At 56.9% G+C, this 19,417-nt stretch overlaps 1 protein-coding gene across 1 annotated transcript in view; it reads left to right on the top strand.

Annotated features, from left to right (window-relative positions):
• LOC144822056 (unconventional myosin-X-like) overlaps positions 1–19,417 on the top strand; it is a 618,454-nt gene that overhangs the window by 440,394 nt on the left and 158,643 nt on the right. The window contains exons 21-23 of the mRNA XM_078679130.1: positions 2,697–2,803; positions 10,608–10,931; positions 14,191–14,230. Coding sequence (XP_078535256.1) covers positions 2,697–2,803; positions 10,608–10,931; positions 14,191–14,230 — 471 coding nt within the window. The remainder of the gene's footprint in view (positions 1–2,696; positions 2,804–10,607; positions 10,932–14,190; positions 14,231–19,417) is intronic.

The following is a 19,417-nucleotide window of genomic DNA, read 5'->3' as shown; positions in this document are numbered from 1 at the left end:
TTGAATGTGCGGAAGTATTGACTCTCTTAGAAGTGGTTTCTCAGTGCTCCCACTGTTGGATATGTGGTAGTATTGACTCTTAGAAGTGGTTCCTGGGTGGTCCCACTGTTGGATGTGTGGAAGTATTCACTCTCTTAGAAGTGGTTCCTCAATGTTCCCACTGTTGGATGTGTGGAAGTATTGACTCTCTTAGAAGTGGTTCCTGGGTGGTCCCACTGTTGGGTGTCTGGAAGTATTGACTCTCTTAGAAGTGTTTCCGGGGTGGTCCCACTGTTGGATGTGTGGAAGTATTGACTCTTAGAAGTGGTTCCTGGGTGGTCCCACTGTTGGATGTGTTGAAGTATTGACTCTCTTAGAAGTGGTTCCTCAATGGTCCCACTGTTGGATGTGTGGAAGTATTGACTCTCTTAGAAGTGGTTTCTCAGTGGTGCTTCTGTTGGATATTTGGAAGTATTGGCTCTTAGAAATGGTTCCTGGGTGGTCACACTGTTGAATGTGTGGAAGTATTGACTCTCTTAGAAGTGGTTCTTTGGTGGTTCCACTCTTTGTGTGGAAGTATTGACTCTCTTAGAGATGGGTCCTCAATGGTCCCACTGTTGGATGTGTGGAACTATTGACTCTCTTAGAAGTGGTTCCTGGGTGGTCCCACTGTTAGATATGTGGAAGTATTGAGTCTGTTAGAAGTGGTTCCTCAATGGTCCCACTGTTGGATGTGTGGAAGTATTGACTCTCTTAGAAGTGGTTCCTCAATGGTCCCACTGTTGGATGTGTGGAAGTATTGACTCTCTTAGAAGTGGTTTCTGGGTGGTCCCTCTGTTGGTTGTGTGGAAGTATTGACTCTCTTAGAAGTGGTTTCTGGGTGGTCCCTCTGTTGGTTGTGTGGGAGTATTGACTCTTAGGAATGGTTCCTGGGTGGTCCCACTGTTTGTTTGGAAGTATTGATTCTCTTATTAGGGGTTCATGAGTGGTTCATTTATTGAATGTGTGAAAGTATTGAGATTGTACTGGAAAGGGTCCTTGGGTGGTCCCACTGTTGGGAGTGTGGGGATACTGTCTCTCTTGGAAAGGGTTAATGTGTCGTTCTACTATTGGAAGTTTGGAAGCATTAATACTCTTCTGGAAAGGGTTCATAGGTGGGCACGCTTTTGTATGGTGTGGAAGTATTAACACTATGCTGGAAAAAGTGCATGGGTGATCTCACTGTTGGATCTGTGATTGTAGGACGCCGGCTCTCTATATGGGTAACTAAATGTAAATGTCATGGTATTTATAGAGCGCACTGTCACCAGACGGTCACCTTGCAGTGTCGCCTATTCGGCTTCCTGGCGCTGATACTCATACCGCTGTTGAACCCCTCCTGACTTTCCCTGTGAAGTGTCCACTCCTGGGCACCCCCAGGGTGAAGCCAGGCATCCTTAGCGCTGTTGGGGCCGGTGTGGAGGCTAAGCAAGCTATTACCCAGAGTTGCAGCGTGGGTCCTGTGATTAGAATAGGCACCGAGGCGGGAATTAACAAGTCCGAGGAATTTGAGCCCGAGACCCCGCCGAGGCGGGAATCGAACCCTGGTCCCCTGGCCAGAACTCTGCATCAGGGTCTGCCGCTCTAACCATTGAGCCACACTCCTCTGGAGTACACGGTACCCAAGGTACCCAATGGGTGTGCAGAGGTAAAAGCAAAATAATTTGAACACTCTTTTTAGGGCTCGTGGCGTTAGCCGCGCGAATCGCGGTCTCGCCAGAGACCCTATTGTCAGCGAGTCTGCTTTCCAGCAGAGGGGACAGGAGCTGGCTGCGCGCTCGGAATTGAGCGGGCCACGCGCACGTGAATGCGCTCGCTGTGCCCAGCTCCTGTCTCCTCTCCTGGAAAGCTGTACCACACAGCCACACCTCCCCTGCACGCATGCGCACACACACGAGTGCACCTACACACAAGACACGCACCAACGCATACAGACACCCCCGCCGTTGCACACCTACCCACACACACACACACGTGCACCCCTCCCCCCCCCCCAAGCCCCAGTTACCACCACTCCGGACTAATGCATCCTCCGCGGGGCTCTCCCTCGGGCATGGGAGCCCCGCGTCACCAGCACTGCTTTTCTAGCCAGCCACTCCGTGGGCGCGGGCTTCCGAAGACGGAAGTCCCGCCCCACGGCCGGTTTCGTTTTTGCCCACGGTTTCGTTTTTGCTTACTTCTTATGCCGCATGCACAAGTAGAGCACAGAGGCAGCAATCAATTTACAAACCCCAAGGTGTGGAGAGTGACCACACACCAGACAGTGCAGACACAGAAGAGGTGCCCCGTCGCAGCCTCTGAGACCTGTGCCAGCAATAGAAGTGGCTGGTGCACTAATCACACTCTACGCCCTTCTCCAACCAACGAGACATATTCTCTGAGCAACTTGATAATAATTCCCTCAAACAAACATGCGATGGAATGAATAGGGCGGCAATAAGAAGTGTGTTAAAAAGGCGAAAGTTTTTTTTACGTTCCTTTCGCATGATGTGAGCCCCACACCTAAAGACCTAAAGAGGCACCTTCCGTCCTACAGTGGCAGTATAGACGCACTACTGGGAAGGATGCGTGGGCGGGCCCGCTGATGCATATGTAAAAGTATTGACCCTATTGGAAGGGGTCCCCCCGTTGGAAGTGTCCAGGTTCTGACGTGTTTCTGCCCCCCTTGTCTCCCTCAGGTCTTCCTGAAGGAGGAGCTCGAGCAGAAGCTGGAGAAGAACCGGGAAGAAAAACTGCGAAACGCAGCGATGGTTATTCGAGCCCACCTGCTGGGCTATAGAGACAGGTGGGTGTGAGACCCATGAGAGAGGTGGGTGTGAGACCACAGAGACAGGTGAGTGTGAGACCCTAGAGACAGGTGGGTGTGAGACCCTAGAGACAGGTGGGTGTGAGACCCCGGAGAGAGGTGGGTGTGAGACCCCGGAGAGAGGTGGGTGTGAGACCCCAGAGACAGGTGGGTGTGAGACCGCAGAGGCAGGTGGGTGTGAGACCCCAGAGACAGGTGGGTGTGAGACCCCAGAGACAGGTGGGTGTGAGACCCCAGAGACAGGTGGGTGTGAGACCCCAGAGACAGGTGGGTGTGAGACCCCAGAGACAAGTGGGTGTGAGACCACAGAGACAGATGGGTGTGAGACCCCGGAGAGAGGTGGGTGTGAGACCGCAGAGACAGGTGGGTGTGAGACCGCAGAGACAGATGGGTGTGAGACCCCGGAGAGAGGTGGGTGGGAGACCCCAGAGACAGGTGGGTGTGAGACCGCAGAGACAGGTGGGTGTGAGACCCCAGAGACAGGTGGGTGTGAGACCCCAGAGGCAGGTGGGTGTGAGACCACTGAGGCAGGTGGGTGTGAGACCACAGAGACAGGTGGGTGTGAGACCCCGGAGAGAGGTGGGTGTGAGACCCCGGAGAGAGGTGGGTGTGAGACCCCAGAGACAGGTGGGTGTGAGACCCTAGAGACCGGTGGGTGTGAGACCACAGAGACAGGTGGGTGTGAGACCCCAGAGACAGGTGGGTGTGAGACCCTAGAGACAGGTGGGTGTGAGACCACAGAGACAGGTGGGTGTGAGACCCCAGAGACAGGTGGGTGTAAGACCCCAGAGACAGGTGGGTGTGAGACCCTAGAGACAGGTGGGTGTGAGACCCCAGAGACAGGTGGGTGTGAGACCCCAGAGACAGGTGGGTGTGAGACCACAGAGACAGGTGGGTGTGAGACCCTAGAGACAGGTGGGTGTGAGACCCTAGAGACAGGTGGGTGTGAGACCCTAGAGACAGGTGGGTGTGAGACCCCAGAGACAGGTGGGTGTGAGACCACAGAGACAGGTGGGTGTGAGACCCTAGAGACAGGTGGGTGTGAGACCCTAGAGACAGGTGGGTGTGAGACCCTAGAGACAGGTGGGTGTGAGACCCTAGAGACAGGTGGGTGTGAGACCCCAGAGACAGGTGGGTGTGAGACCCTATAGACAGGTGGGTGTGAGACCCTATAGACAGGTGGGTGTGAGACCCTATAGACAGGTTGGTGTGAGACCCTAGAGACAGGTGGGTGTGAGACCCCGGAGACAGGTGGGTGTGAGACCCCGGAGACAGGTGGGTGTGAGACCCCGGAGACAGGTGGGTGTGAGACCACAGAGACAGGTGGGTGTGAGACCCCAGAGACAGGTGGGTGTAAGACCCCAGAGACAGGTGGGTGTGAGACCCTAGAGACAGGTGGGTGTGAGACCCCAGAGACAGGTGGGTGTGAGACCCCAGAGACAGGTGGGTGTGAGACCACAGAGACAGGTGGGTGTGAGACCCTAGAGACAGGTGGGTGTGAGACCCTAGAGACAGGTGGGTGTGAGACCCTAGAGACAGGTGGGTGTGAGACCCTAGAGACAGGTGGGTGTGAGACCCTAGAGACAGGTGGGTGTGAGACCCCAGAGACAGGTGGGTGTGAGACCCTATAGACAGGTGGGTGTGAGACCCTAGAGACAGGTGGGTGTGAGACCCCAGAGACAGGTGGGTGTGAGACCCTATAGACAGGTGGGTGTGAGACCCTATAGACAGGTGGGTGTGAGACCCTATAGACAGGTTGGTGTGAGACCCTAGAGACAGGTGGGTGTGAGACCCCGGAGACAGGTGGGTGTGAGACCCCGGAGACAGGTGGGTGTGAGACCCCGGAGACAGGTGGGTGTGAGACCCCAGAGACAGGTGGGTGTGAGACCCCGGAGACAGGTGGGTGTGAGACCCCGGAGACAGGTGGGTGTGAGACCCCGGAGACAGGTGGGTGTGAGACCCCAGAGACAGGTGGGTGTGAGACCCCGGAGACAGGTGGGTGTGAGACCCCGGAGACAGGTGGGTGTGAGACCACGGAGACAGGTGGGTGTGAGACCCCGGAGACAGGTGGGTGTGAGACCACAGAGACAGGTGGGTGTGAGACCCTAGAGACAGGTGGGTGTGAGACCCTAGAAACAGGTGGGTGTGAGACCACAGAGACAGGTGGGTGTGAGACCCCGGAGAGAGGTGGGTGTGAGACCCCAGAGACAGGTGGGTGCGAGACCCTAGAGACGGGTGGGTGTGAGACCCCAGACACAGGTGGGTGTGAGACCCTAGAGACAGGTGGGTGTGAGACCCTAGAGACAGGTGGGTGTGAGACCCTAGAGACAGGTGGGTGTGAGACCCCAGAGACAGGTGGGTGTGAGACCACAGAGACAGGTGGGTGTGAGACCCTAGAGACAGGTGGGTGTGAGACCCCAGAGACGGGTGGGTGTGAGACCCCAGAGACAGGTGGGTGCGAGACCCTAGAGACGGGTGGGTGTGAGACCCCAGAGACAGGTGGGTGTGAGACCCCAGAGACAGGTGGGTGTGAGACCCTAGAGACAGGTGGGTGTGAGACCCTAGAGACAGGTGGGTGTGAGACCCTAGAGACAGGTGGGTGTGAGACCCCAGAGACAGGTGGGTGTGAGACCCCAGAGACAGGTGGGTGTGAGACCCCAGAGACGGGTGGGTGTGAGACCCTAGAGACGGGTGGGTGTGAGACCCCAGAGACGGGTGGGTGTGAGACCCCAGAGACAGGTGGGTGTGAGACCCCAGAGACAGGTGGGTGTGAGACCCCAGAGACAGGTGGGTGTGAGACCCTAGAGACAGGTGGGTGTGAGACCCTAGAGACAGGTGGGTGTGAGACCCTAGAGACAGGTGGGTGTGAGACCACAGAGACAGGTGGGTGTGAGACCCTAGAGACAGGTGGGTGTGAGACCACAGAGACAGGTGGGTGGGAGACCCTAGAAACAGGTGGGTGTGAGACCGCAGAGACAGGTGGGTGTGAGACCCTAGAGACAGGTGGGTGTGAGACCCTAGAGACAGGTGGGTGTGAGACCCTAGAGACAGGTGGGTGTGAGACCCTAGAGACAGGTGGGTGTGAGACCCTAGAGACAGGTGGGTGTGAGACCCTAGAGACAGGTGGGTGTGAGACCCTAGAAACGGGTGGGTGTGAGACCCTAGAGACGGGTGGGTGTTAGACCCTAGAAACGGGTGGGTGTGAGACCACAGAGACAGGTGGGTGTGAGACCCCAGAGAGGGGTGGGTGTGAGACCCTAGAGACGGGTGGGTGTGAGACCCTAGAGACGGGTGGGTGTGAGACCCTAGAAACAGGTGGGTGTGAGACCCTAGAGACAGGTGGGTGTGAGACCCTAGAGACAGGTGGGTGTGAAACCACAGAGACAGGTGGGTGTGAGACCACAGAGACAGGTGGGTGTGAGACCCTAGAGACGGGTGGGTGTGAGACCCTAGAAACAGGTGGGTGTGAGACCCTAGAGACAGGTGGGTGTGAGACCCTAGAGACAGGTGGGTGTGAGACCCCAGAGACAGGTGGGTGTGAGACCACAGAGACAGGTGGGTGTGAGACCACAGAGACAGGTGGGTGTGAGACCCTAGAGACGGGTGGGTGTGAGACCCTAGAAACAGGTGGGTGTGAGACCCTAGAGACAGGTGGGTGTGAGACCCCAGAGACAGGTGGGTGTGAGACCACAGAGACAGGTGGGTGTGAGACCCTAGAAACAGGTGTGTGTGAGACCACAGAGACAGGTGTGTGTGAGACCACAGAGACAGGTGGGTGTGAGACCCCGGAGACAGGTGTGTGTGAGACCACAGAGATAGGTGGGTGTGAGACCCCGGAGACAGGTGGGTGTGAGACCCCGGAGACAGGTGTGTGTGAGACCACAGAGACAGGTGGGTGTGAGACCACAGAGACAGGTGTGAGACCCCGGAGACAGGTGTGTGTGAGACCCCGGAGACAGGTGTGTGTGAGACCACAGAGACAGGTGTGTGTGAGACCCTAGAGACGGGTGGGTGTGAGACCCTAGAGACGGGTGGGTGTGAGACCACAGAGACAGGTGGGTGTGAGACGCTAGAGGCAGGTGGGTGTGAGACCCTAGAGACAGGTGGGTGTGAGACCCTAGAGACAGGTGGGTGTGAGACCCCGGAGAGAGGTGGGTGTGAGACCCCAGAGACAGGTGGGTGTGAGACCACAGAGACAGGTGGGTGTGAGACCCCAGAGACAGGTGGGTGTGAGACCACAGAGACAGGTGGGTGTGAGACCACGGAGACAGGTGGGTGTGAGACCACGGAGACAGGTGGGTGTGAGACCCCGGAGACAGGTGGGTGTGAGACCACAGAGACAGGTGGGTGTGAGACCCTAGAGACAGGTGGGTGTGAGACCCTAGAAACAGGTGGGTGTGAGACCACAGAGACAGGTGGGTGTGAGACCCTGGAGAGAGGTGGGTGTGAGACCTCAGAGACAGGTGGGTGCGAGACCCTAGAGACGGGTGGGTGTGAGACCCCAGAGACAGGTGGGTGTGAGACCCTAGAGACAGGTGGGTGTGAGACCCTAGAGACAGGTGGGTGTGAGACCCTAGAGACAGGTGGGTGTGAGACCCTAGAGACAGGTGGGTGTGAGACCCTAGAGACAGGTGGGTGTGAGACCCCAGAGACAGGTGGGTGTGAGACCACAGAGACAGGTGGGTGTGAGACCCTAGAGACAGGTGGGTGTGAGACCCCAGAGACGGGTGGGTGTGAGACCCCAGAGACAGGTGGGTGCGAGACCCTAGAGACGGGTGGGTGTGAGACCCCAGAGACGGGTGGGTGTGAGACCCCAGAGACAGGTGGGTGTGAGACCCTAGAGACAGGTGGGTGTGAGACCCTAGAGACAGGTGGGTGTGAGACCCTAGAGACAGGTGGGTGTGAGACCCCAGAGACAGGTGGGTGTGAGACCCCAGAGACGGGTGGGTGTGAGACCCTAGAGACGGGTGGGTGTGAGACCCTAGAGACGGGTGGGTGTGAGACCCTAGAGACGGGTGGGTGTGAGACCCCAGAGACGGGTGGGTGTGAGACCCCAGAGACGGGTGGGTGTGAGACCCCAGAGACAGGTGGGTGTGAGACCCTAGAGACAGGTGGGTGTGAGACCCTAGAGACAGGTGGGTGTGAGACCCTAGAGACAGGTGGGTGTGAGACCCTAGAGACAGGTGGGTGTGAGACCCCAGAGACAGGTGGGTGTGAGACCCCAGAGACAGGTGGGTGTGAGTCTTCTGAAGGTCAGCAGGTCTTGGGTTTGTCATAGGTTCAGTGGGACGGTGTTCCAGGTCCTGGCAGCGAGGTGGGAGAAGGACCTCCCGCTTGTGGTATTCCTTGGTAAGCGCGGGATGGTGGCGAGTGCGAGGTCGGCGGAGTGGAGCAGGCGGTTGGGGGTGTAGAAGGAAAGTAGTTTGTTGAGGTAGGCTGGGCCAGTCTTGTGGAGTGCCTTGTGTGCGTGGGTGAGGAGCTTGAAGGATATCCTCTTGTTGGCTGGTAGCCAGTGCAGGTTTCTCAGGTGGGGGGTGATGTGGCTGTGGCGTGGTATGTTGAGGAGCAGTAGTGCCGAGGCATTTTGGATGCTTTGCAGTAGTTTGATGAGCTTGGTCGAGGCTCCGCGTAGAGAGCGTTTCCGAAGTCAAGTCTGCTACTGACAAGGGCCTGGGTGACTGTTCTTCTTGTTTCTGTCGGGATCCACCAGTAGATTTTTCAGAGCCTGCGGAGTGTGTTGAAAGAGGAGGAGATGGCGTTGACTTGCTTGGTCATGGAGATCGTTGAGTCGAGGATGATTCCTAGGTTGCGTGCGGGTGCCGTTGGCCACCAGGAGTCGTCCCTGGTTGAGGGGTTGGAGCCGAGGATGAGGACTTCCATTTTGTCCATGTTCAGCTTCAGTCGGCTGGTCTTCGTCCAGTTGGCGTCAGCCTTTATTCCTTCGTGGAGGTTGGCTTTGGCGGTGATGCGGTCCTTGGTGAGGGAGAGGATCAGTTGAGTGTTGTCGGCATAGGAGATTATGTTGAGGTCGTGCTGTCGGGCGACATGTGCGAGCGGGTTCATGTAAATGTTGAACAGTGTCGGGCTACGGGAGGAGCCCTGGGGTACGCTGCAGATGATCTCGGAGGCTTTGGATTGGAATGGAGGGAGGCGGATGCTCTGGGTTCTGCCGGAGAGTAAGGAGGTGGTCCATTCTAGGGCACTGTCACGGATCCCTACGGCGTGGAGGCGTGTGCGTAGTGTGCGATGGCAGACGGTGTCGAAGGCGGTGGAGAGGTCCAGGAGGATGAGGGATGCGGTCCCACCATTGTCCAGCAGTTTTCTGATGTAGTCGGTGGCAGCGATGTGGGCCGTGTTGGTGCTGTGGTTGCTTCGGAATCCTGACTGGTAAGGGTCCAGGATTCTGTTTACTTCGAGGTATCGGGTTAGCAGTCTGTTGACAATCTTCTCGATGACCTTGGCCGGGAACAGGAGCAGAGAGATGGGCCCGAAGTTCTTGAGGTCTTTAGGGTCAGCCTTTGGGTTTTTTGAGTAGGGCTTTGATCTCGGCGTGTTTCCAGATTTCTGGGAAGGTCGCCGTCTCGAGGGAGAGATTGATGACGTAGCACAGGTGGGATGCGATGGAGCTGCTGGCTTTGTTGAAGATGTGGTGCGGAAATGGGTCTGATGGGGAGCCAGAGTGGATTGTGCTCATGGTCTTGATGGTGTCATCGATGCTCAAGCTGGTCCAGGCTAGCAGGGGGTCGTGATCGATGGTGCGCGGAGAGACTGTTGTGTTGCTGTCTGTTGGGGCTGCCTAATTGTTGAAGCTGTCGTGGATGTCTGCTGTCTTGCAGTGGAAGATAGTGGCGATGGAGTTGCACAGGGTTAGCGACGGCGGGATGTCGTTGGTGTTGGAGCTGGGGTTGGAGAGTTCTTTCATGATGTTAAAGAGCTCCTTGCTATTGTGTGCGTTGTTGTCGAGGTGGTCCTTGAAGGAGGTCCTCTTGGCCATCCTGGTAAAGTGGTGGTGGTTGCGGGTGGCGTACTTGTGTGTTGCGCCGCTGTCCGAGGGCTATTCGCTGTGCCATTTCTTCTCTAGCTTTCGGCAGGCTCGCTTGGAGGTTAGGAGTTCTGGGGTGAACCAGCTGGCCCTCTTGCTGGTGTCTCTGTGGGGGAGTTTTGTCAGCGGGGCGAGGGTGTTGGTGCAGTCATCAATCCAGCGTCTGAAGTTGCGGGCAGCGTCGTCGGTGTTGGAGGGTTCGGTGGGTGGGCTGAGAGCGAGGTTTGCGTGAAGTTGGTCTTCGGTGATTTTGCTCCAGCAGCGGCCGGGGATCTGTTGGGTGCGGTGGTACGTGGTGGATTTCTTGAAGGAGAAGTGGATGCAGCGGTGGTCGGTCCAGAGGAGTTCGGTGGTGTGGCTGAAGGCAACGTGGGGGCTTGCGGAGAAGATGGGGTCAAGCGTTTGGCCTGCGGAGTGGGTGGGCATTGTGACGAGTTGTCTCAGTCCGAGGTTGGCGAGGTTATCGATCAGGGTTGTCGAGTTGCTGTCGTTGTTGTATGTGTCAGCCCTGGTGTCTGATTCTAGTGAGTCAGGAAGCCATGCTGGGTGATCCTGGCCCATGCGGTAGCCATGTGTGATGATTCTGGTCTATGCATCAGTCATGGGGTCTGACTCTGATGCGTGTCCAGCACCGTTGCCTGGTTTTCGCTCCTGCTCGCCCCGCCGCCCCTGGGCCCGGGTGAGTCCACTGGCCCCCGCCAGCCCTACTTCCTAAAGCTTTCTTTTCTGACCCCCCTGCAGGAAGCGCTTCCGGGCGCTGCAGCTCAGCGCGCTCACCCTCCAGAAGCACCACCGGGCCTTCTTGTGCAGGCGCTACTTCCGGAGCCTGCAGGCGGCGGCCCTCCTGCTCCAGAGGGTCTGGAGAGGGCAGCTGGGCCGGCGGAGGTACCTGCTGCTGCAGCAGGAGAAGCGCAGGCGCCTCGAAGAAGAGCGCAGGCGCCTAGAAGAGGAGCAGAGGCGCCAAGAAGAGGAGCAGAGGATGAGGAGGGTGGAGGAAGAGCGGAGGCTGCAGGACGAAGAGCGGAGGAGGCAGGAGGAGAAAGCGCGGGAGGACGAGGAGAACAGGTTTGTCAGCTCCGGACTGCGGCTATGCCAGCCATGAGGGCATCTTCCAGGGCGAGGGAGGGCGTGAGGGGCAATGAGGCACTGGGGGTACATTCACGAGGTGAGGTGACATTTCAGGAGCAGACACAGCTTTACCAGGGCCCCCCAGGCCTGACCCAAAGCACCCTTCCTCGGGTGAACCCCTCCCCCACACCCTCGACTGCTCCTCAGGCCTGGCCTGCAGCAGAACTTCAATGCCCAGCACTGCTGCACAGGTCTGCACACAGCTCTGCACACAGCTCTACCACTGCTCATCATATCTGACCTGCACAAGGCCCTGGTCCAGCCCTGAGTCCTGCACACAGCTTTACCACTGCTCATCCTATCTGACCTGCACGAGGCCCTAGTCCCAACCCTGAGGTCTGCACACAGCTCTGCCACTGCTCATATCTAACCTGCACGAGGCCCTGGTCCCAGCCCTGAGGCCTGCACACAGCTCTGCACACAGCTCTGCACACAGCTCTGCACACAGCTCTGCCACTCCTCCTCCTATCTGACATGCACAAGGCCCTGGTCCCAGCCCTGAGGCCTGCACACAGCTCAGCACACAGCTCTGCCACTGCTCGTATCTAACCCACAAGAGGCTCTGGTCCCAACTTTGAAGCCTGCACACAGCTCAGTCTGTGTTGCGCTCTGTCTATCCTGTCACAGTTCAGTCTGTGGTGCTCTCTGTCTCTCCTGTCACAGTTCAGTGTGCGGTGCGCTCTGTCTCCCCTGTCACAGTTCAGTCTGTGGTGCGCTCTGTCTCCCCTGTCACAGTTCAGTCTGTGGTGCGCTCTGTCTCCCCTGTCACAGTTCAGTCTGTGGTGCGCTCTGTCTCCCCTGTCACAGTTCAGTCTGTGGTGCGCTCTGTCTCCCCTGTCACAGTTCAGTCTGTGGTGCGCTCTGTCTCTCCTGTCACAGTTCAGTCTGTGGTGCGCTCTGTCTCTCCTGTCACAGTTCAGTCTGCGGTGCGCTCTGTCTCTCCTGTCACAGTTCAGTCTGTGGTGCGCTCTGTCTCCCCTGTCACAGTTCAGTCTGTGTTTCATTCTGTCTCTCCTGTCACAGTTCAGTCTGTTGTGCGCTCTGTCTCTCCTGTCACAGTTCAGTCTGTGGTGCACTCTGTCTCTCCTGTCACATTTGTCTATTGTGCGCTCTGTCTCTCCTGTCACAGTTCAGTCTGTGGTGCGCTCTGTCTCTCCTGTCACAATTCAGTCTGTGTTTCATTCTGTCTCTCCTGTCACAGTTCAGTCTGTGTTTCATTCTGTCTCTCCTGTCACAGTTCAGTCTGTGTTTCATTCTGTCTCTCCTGACACAGTTAAGTCTGTGATGCGCTCTGTCACTGTCTCTCCTGTCACTGTTCAGTCTGTGGTGCGCTCTGTCTCTCCTGTCACAGTTCAGTCTGTGGTGCTCTGTCTCTCCTGTCATAGTTCAGTCTGTGGTGCGCTCTGTCTCTCCTGTCACAGTTCAGTCTGTGTTTCATTCTGTCTCTCCTGTCACAGTTCAGTCTGCGGTGCGCTCTGTCTCTCCTGTCACAGTTCAGTCTGTGGTGCGCTCTGTTTCCCCTGTCACAGTTCAGTCTGTGGTGCGCTCTGTCTCTTCTGTAACAGTTCAGTCTGTGTTGCGCTCTGTCTCCCCTGTCATAGTTCAGTCTGTGGTGCACTCTGTCTCTCCTGTCACATTTGTCTGTTGTGCGCTCTGTCTTTCCTGTCACAGTTCAGTCTGTGGTGCGCTCTGTCTCTCCTGTCACAGTTCAGTCTGTGTTGTGCTCTCTCACTGTCTCTCCAGTCACAGTTCAGTCTGTGGTGCGCTCTGTCTCTCCTGTCACAGTTCAGTCTGTGTTTCATTCTGTCTCTCCTGACACAGTTAAGTCTGTGATGCGCTCTGTCACTGTCTCTCCTGTCACTGTTCAGTCTGTGGTGTGCTCTGTCTCTCCTGTCACAGTTCAGTCTGTGGTGCGCTCTGTCTCTCCTGTCACAGTTCAGTCTGTGTTTCATTCTGTCTCTCCTGTCACAGTTCAGTCTGTGGTGCGCTCTCTCTCTCCTGTCACAGTTCAGTCTGTGGTGCCCTCTGTCTCTCCTGTCACAGTTCAGTCTGTGGTGCGCTCTGTCTCTCCTGTCACAGTTCAGTCTGTGGTGCGCTCTGTCTCTCCTGTCACAGTTCAGTCTGCGGTGCGCTCTGTCTCTCCTGTCGCATTTCAGTCTGTGGTGCGCTCTGTCTCTCCTGTCACAGTTCAGTCTGTGTTGTGCTCTCTCACTGTCTCTCCAGTCACAGTTCAGTCTGTGGTGCGCTCTGTCTCTCCTGTCACAATTCAGTCTGTTTCATTCTGTCTCTCCTGTCACAGTTAAGTCTGTGATGCGCTCTGTCATTGTCTCTCCTGTCACTGTTCAGTCTGCGGTGCGCTCTGTCTCTCCTGTCACAGTTCAGTCTGTGGTGCGCTCTGTCTCTCCTGTCACAGTTCAGTCTGCGGTGCGCTCTGTCTCTCCTGTCACAGTTCAGTCTGTGGTGCGCTCTGTCTCCCCTGTCACAGTTCAGTCTGTGTTTCATTCTGTCTCTCCTGTCACAGTTCAGTCTGTTGTGCGCTCTGTCTCTCCTGTCACAGTTCAGTCTGTGGTGCGCTCTGTCTCTCCTGTCGCATTTCAGTCTGTGGTGCACTCTGTCTCTCCTGTCACATTTGTCTATTGTGCGCTCTGTCTCTCCTGTCACAGTTCAGTCTGTGGTGCGCTCTGTCTCTCCTGTCACAGTTCAGTCTGCGGTGCGCTCTGTCTCTCCTGTCACAGTTCAGTCTGTGGTGCGCTCTTTCACTGTCTCTCCTGTCACAGTTCAGTCTGTGGTGCGCTCTGTCTCTCCTGTCACAGTTCAGTCTGTGTTTCATTCTGTCTCTCCTGTCACAGTTCAATCTACGGTGCGCTCTGTCTCTCCTGTCACAGTTCAGTCTGTGGTGCGCTCTGTCTCTCCTGTCACAGTTCAGTCTGTGGTGCGCTCTTTCACTGTCTCTCCTGTCACAGTTCAGTCTGTGGTGCGCTCTGTCTCTCCTGTCACAGTTCAGTCTGCGGTGCGCTCTGTCTCTCCTGTCACAGTTCAGTCTGTGGTGCGCTCTGTCTCTCCTGTCACAGTTCAGTCTGTGTTTCATTCTGTCTCTCCTGTCACAGTTCAGTCTGTGGTGCGCTCTGTCACTTTCCTGTCACAGTTTCCTCTGTCTCAGTTTCTGATTCACTCATGTGTGCACCTTTCTCCACAGGGAGCACGAGCGCCTGGAGGCCGTTCTTCGAGCAGCTTCGGTGAGTTAAGTCCTCTCTTTTTATTTCCTCCCTTGCATGCTTCTGGGGTGTGTGTTGATCTATCTGGCAGCAGCACTGGTGTCTTTCACTCTGAAATGCACCCAGAAACCACTTAAAGGGGCCCAGAGACATGTGTGGGGCCCAACCAGTGAGGTGTACCGGGGAGTATAACCACCTCCAGTGGGTTCCTTTTGGGGTTTTCATAGTTCATTCCCAGGCACCTGGGCCGGGCAGAGTTCTGCCCCAGGCGCCTGGGCTGGGCAGAGTTCTGCCCCAGGCGCCTGGGCTGGGCAGAGTTCTGCCCCAGGCGCCTGGGCTGGGCAGAGTTGTGCCCCAGGCACCTGGGCTGAGCAGAGTTCTGCCCCAGGTGCCTGGGCTGGGCCGGGTTCAGCCCCAGGCGCCTGGGCTGGGCCGGGTTCAGCCCCAGGCGCCTGGGGCAGGCCGGGTTCAGCCTCAGGCGCCTGGGCCGGGCAGGGTTCAGCCCCGGGCAGAGCAGAGTTCTGCCCCAGGGGGCTTCTCCGGGCAGGGTTCTGCCCCAGGGGGATGCGCCAGGCAGCGTTCTGCCCCATTGGGCTGTGCTGGGCAGCGTTCTGCCCCATTGGGCTGTGCCGGGCAGCGTTCTGCCCCATTGGGCTGTGCTGGGCAGACTTCTGCCCCATTGGACTGTGCCGGGCAGGGTTCTGCCCCAGGCGGCTGGCCCGGGCAGAGTTCTGCCCTAGGCTGCTGGGCCGGACAGCGTTCTGCCCCAGGCTGCTGGGCCAGACAGCGTTCTGCCCCAGGCGGCTGGGTGGGCTACAACTCTACAAAGGAGAGGAGCTGAGATGTTTATTTCTGGATGAGGGTCTGGTACGGCGAGAGGCAGAGTGCTATTTACACAATTGTGATGAGTTAAAACCATCTCCTGGTAGGCTAGGTATCCGTTTTATTCTGGTTCCCCCAGTGGATAAAGATAAACAGACCCGACGTCTCCCCGAATATTTCCATAATACGTAGTAGGCGCGTTCCCGTCTTATCGATATTAGTAAGAAAAAAGAGTACATCATCCGCATATAAGGCAGTGCGATCCGAGAGGCCCATTGCCCATTCTAGTCCCGTAACCTAGGCGTCAATGCGCACCCAGGACGCCAGAGGCTCCATAGCCAGCGCAAACAAATAAGGGGACAGAGGGCAACCTTGCCTAGTGCGCTGATCAATCGAGAACGAGGGGGAGATGGCACCCGCCACTGGTACAGATGCTGTCAGGTCAGTATAGAGAAGGGTCAGGTAGGAAAGAAATTGTGGTCCAAAGTTTAATCTACTGAGAAGTGCGAATAAATATACCCAGCTTAAGGAGTCAAAGGCTCTGTCCATATCTGCAAGTATTAACGCGGCCCACTCCCCCCAACCCCTGGACGGTTGCCACTGCAACATGTGCGCGCCTTATATTGTGCCGGGCCGCCCGATGGGGCATGAACCTGGCCTGATCGGTATGCACTAACGATGTAATAGGGGCACGGAGGCGATTGGCCAATGCCTTGGCCAACACCTTGGCCTCCACATTAAGGAGGGATATAGGGCGATAAAATGCATGTTGTTCCGGGGGTCTTCCCGGCTTGTGGAACACAACCATCTCCGCGTGCCTCCAGTCACGTGGCATGCAACCCCGCTCCCTGGCCTCCTCCACCACTCTACAGAAATGAGGTCCCAATTGCAGAAAATAATGTTTAAAAATCTTGCATGGGAAGCCATTCGGCCTGGGGCGTTTCCAGGCTGCATCTCACCCAGCTCCTTCTCGGTGAGCGGGAGATCCAGCTCCTCACGCACCTCATCAGAGAGTGCCTTAGGCGGTAGATCGTCGAGGAATTGACCCACCATCGCTTCGGGGATGCACTCACTAGGGGCATAGAGGTCCGCAAAATTCGTGGCAAAGCTGTCAGCAATCATAGAGGGGTCAGTGAGAGCGGACCCATCTGGGCCTAATACACCCGGTAGGACCTCGGAGTACAACGACTGCTGGCACAACCTATGTAACAATTTGTTGCATTTGTCCTCCCCATCGATAAATTCTACTGTGTGTTGGGCTCCATTAAGCAGAATATGCGCATATTCCTGCTGCATCAAAAGAAGGTGGCGGCGAGCACGGTTGTCAGCGCCATCCCTGCTGCGGGATTCCAATGCCAGGAGCTTAACCTCCGCCTGAACAAGAGTCTCCCTACGCAATCTGCGGGCCTCTGCGCAATATGATATATCCACCCCTCTAAGCGTGGGTTTCATAGCCTCCCACAGGCAATCAGCCCCCTCCACCGTCCCCACATATTGCGTCTCCCATATGTTCTCGATTGTCCTCCCTCTGGAGGTTCCACACCGAAAGACGCCACCGAAATGGCTGCTGTGCTTGAGACATATTTAATGTAAGAGTGATCGGTGAGTGATCCGACAGTCCACGTGGGAGAATATCGGCGGCAATTACCCTGTGCTCCAGGGCACGAGGGACGAAGATGTAATCAAGGCGGGAGAGGGAGCCATAAATGGCCGACAAGTATGTGTAGCCCTGTGTCGTCCCATGCAGGCAACGCCAGGGGTCTATCCAATCCTGACCGACACAAGTGCATTCAGCTTCGTAGGAACACCCGTGGCCGACGGGCCGCCAGGCCACCAACGATCCCCAACCGGGTCTAATACATCATTCCAGTCTCCCCGCACGGGCCCATCAGGTATGTCTGTCAGCAGTGTCATGAGCCTGTCAACCATGCCCCAGGAGTGGGTAGAGGGGCATAAACACTACCCAGGACTATGGATTCCGTCCCTATCGTCCCCTGGAGGAAGATACCTGCCCTGTGTGTCCCTCCATATCTTAACGTGCGTGTACGGGGCTCTTCTATGGATCGGGATTGCAACCCCCCGGGATCCCCTTACAAATCCAGAGTGAAAAATGTGCACGTATCCAAAACGTTGAAAACAGAGCGCCTTATTCCCCATAAGATGTGTTTCATGGAGCAGGAGAATGTCGGCGTGTACGCGCTTCGCCTGTTTAAGTATTGCGCCACGCTTGATTTTGTCAAGCACCCCCGAACATTCCAACACGATATTTGAAGTGTCCCCAAGGGAACCCGCCTATCGCTAAGGGGGCCCGTCGTGGGACAGTGCGGAATATGGGTGTGTACCAGGCAAGACCATGCGAACTGGACAAGATGACTCTGAGGCGATGTAGGCTAGTACGATCTAGCAACGACCACCCTAACCCCCAACCAAACCAACAACAAACCCCCCCCCCAACCCAATACCTCAAAAATAATGAAGTACCTGTTGCGGCGAGCGTATGTGGCAGACCCCAACAAGGGGTCCCCCCCCTCCGCCCGCCAATGGATCCCAAACTTACAACCCATTGTCAGCTGGCCCTTTCCCCATTCACAGATGTGCTGCAGGGGTAGCGGCCCTCAATCGTGCTACCCCGGGCAAGGCAAACAGGACAAGAAATCAGTGAATTATAACATTCTCCATAAGTCAGTTCAAAGTGGTAGGTAGACGCTGAACCGATGCCACACGGGATGAGGCGTCGCCCGACAAAGATCTTCGCCTGGACCTGGAGCGCCTGTTCCCTTTCCTCTTCTGCGCGGGTTGTTTGCGAAGCATCTCACTCTACGAAGAATCTGAATCCATGCGGGTCAGAGTGTGTGGACGCAGACGCACAATCTCATCTGTCCATTGAAGGACCTCCTCTGGTGAATCGAAAAAATGGGTGCAGGATCGATAAACCACCCGCAGTCTAGAAGGGTATAGCAGGGCACATGGGAGCTTGAGCACTCGAAGATGAGAGTTTGCTGCCATTAAGGATTGTCGTCTGGGAATATCAGGATACGGGCATTATCAAACAGCAACGGTTCCTTGGCCCTAGCCTGTTTTAGGATAATGTCTCTATTGTGATAGTTCAGTAATTTTGCAATGACAGGCCTCGGGTGAGCGCCAGGAGGGGGCTTCTGGGTCAGCGCCCTGGGTACAGGACATTGCTGAAATCCAGTCGAGACTGGATCAGGCACTGAACGGCCACTTGCTTGGCATCCATAGGTAAGAGTGGAAGAACTTTTTTAGCATCCTAAGGAGGCTAAAACAGGTTGCAGAAAGTTTAGTGGCCTGGGTGCTAAAGGACAGAGCTTTGTCCAGCCACACCTCAAAGATCCTCACAAATGGTATCATTGCCATCACCACAGCATCCACATGACGCCCGTGGCAGGCTCACGTGGCTCGATTGACCACTGAGGTGAACCCGCCACTCCAGCAGCGAGGGGGAGAAGTATGCGGCAGGTAAGCCCCCTCCGGGACCCCAGGACCACGCCCGACCCTATTTATGCCAGCCGAGCCTATATCAGGCCTCCATCTGCGGCGTGGGGCAGGCCCAACAGACCCCACGTCAGGTGCCAGCAGGGCCAAGGAGCTCTGTCGCGGAACAGTATGCGATCACAGCCCCGTCCGCGGCCCGACAAGGCCGCCGATCCACGACACAGGAGACTCCAGGGGGCAAAGGGCGGCTAAGGAGCACTCCCAGGGCGCTGGGATGTCACTCCGTGTCCACCCACTAGGGCCCGTGCGGCCCGACTGTGCCGCCAATGCGAGTCCCCACCACGGGGGGGCGCCAGCACACAGCAAGGCCTCAAGCCCGGGGGATCTGCTATCCGCCGCCCGGAGCAACCCTGGGGGTCCGATACTGAGCCCCCGTCTCGGTGATCAGCCTCACTTACTGCTTCTCCGCAGGCAGAGGGGCTCGCAACCAGCCCCGGCGGCCGCGTCCCAGGCTCGGGTAGAATCCGCCACGCTCCGGATGACCTCCAATACAGCCTGCCACAGAGGCCGCGCCTCAGCAGCCGAGCGCGGCAAGGCCCCTGCGCAGTCTAGTGTTCAGACTGCCGCCGCGGGCCACCCTATCCCCACAGCCGCTAGACGCCCGATCACCAGAAGAAGAGGCCCGGTCCAGGCCCTCGTCGGCAGCGCCCGCTCCTGAGCACGGAGCCGTCTGAAACTTGGCGATTGTGGTAGTATGTAGAGCGAGATGGCTTCAGGACACCATTCAGGTAGAGGAAGAGACCAGGGAAGCAGGATAATGGAGGATATTAGAGCGGGCTGGACGGAGCTCTCCTAGCACACGTCCGCCATGATGGCTCGCTAGGCCACGCCCCCTTTATTTGCTGAATTAACATGGTGGACAACACTTGG

The sequence above is a fragment of the Lissotriton helveticus genome, chromosome 3_1 (assembly GCF_964261635.1).
Source record: "Lissotriton helveticus chromosome 3_1, aLisHel1.1, whole genome shotgun sequence".
Taxonomy (NCBI): domain Eukaryota; kingdom Metazoa; phylum Chordata; class Amphibia; order Caudata; family Salamandridae; genus Lissotriton; species Lissotriton helveticus.
This window is presented reverse-complemented; position numbering and strand designations above follow the sequence as displayed.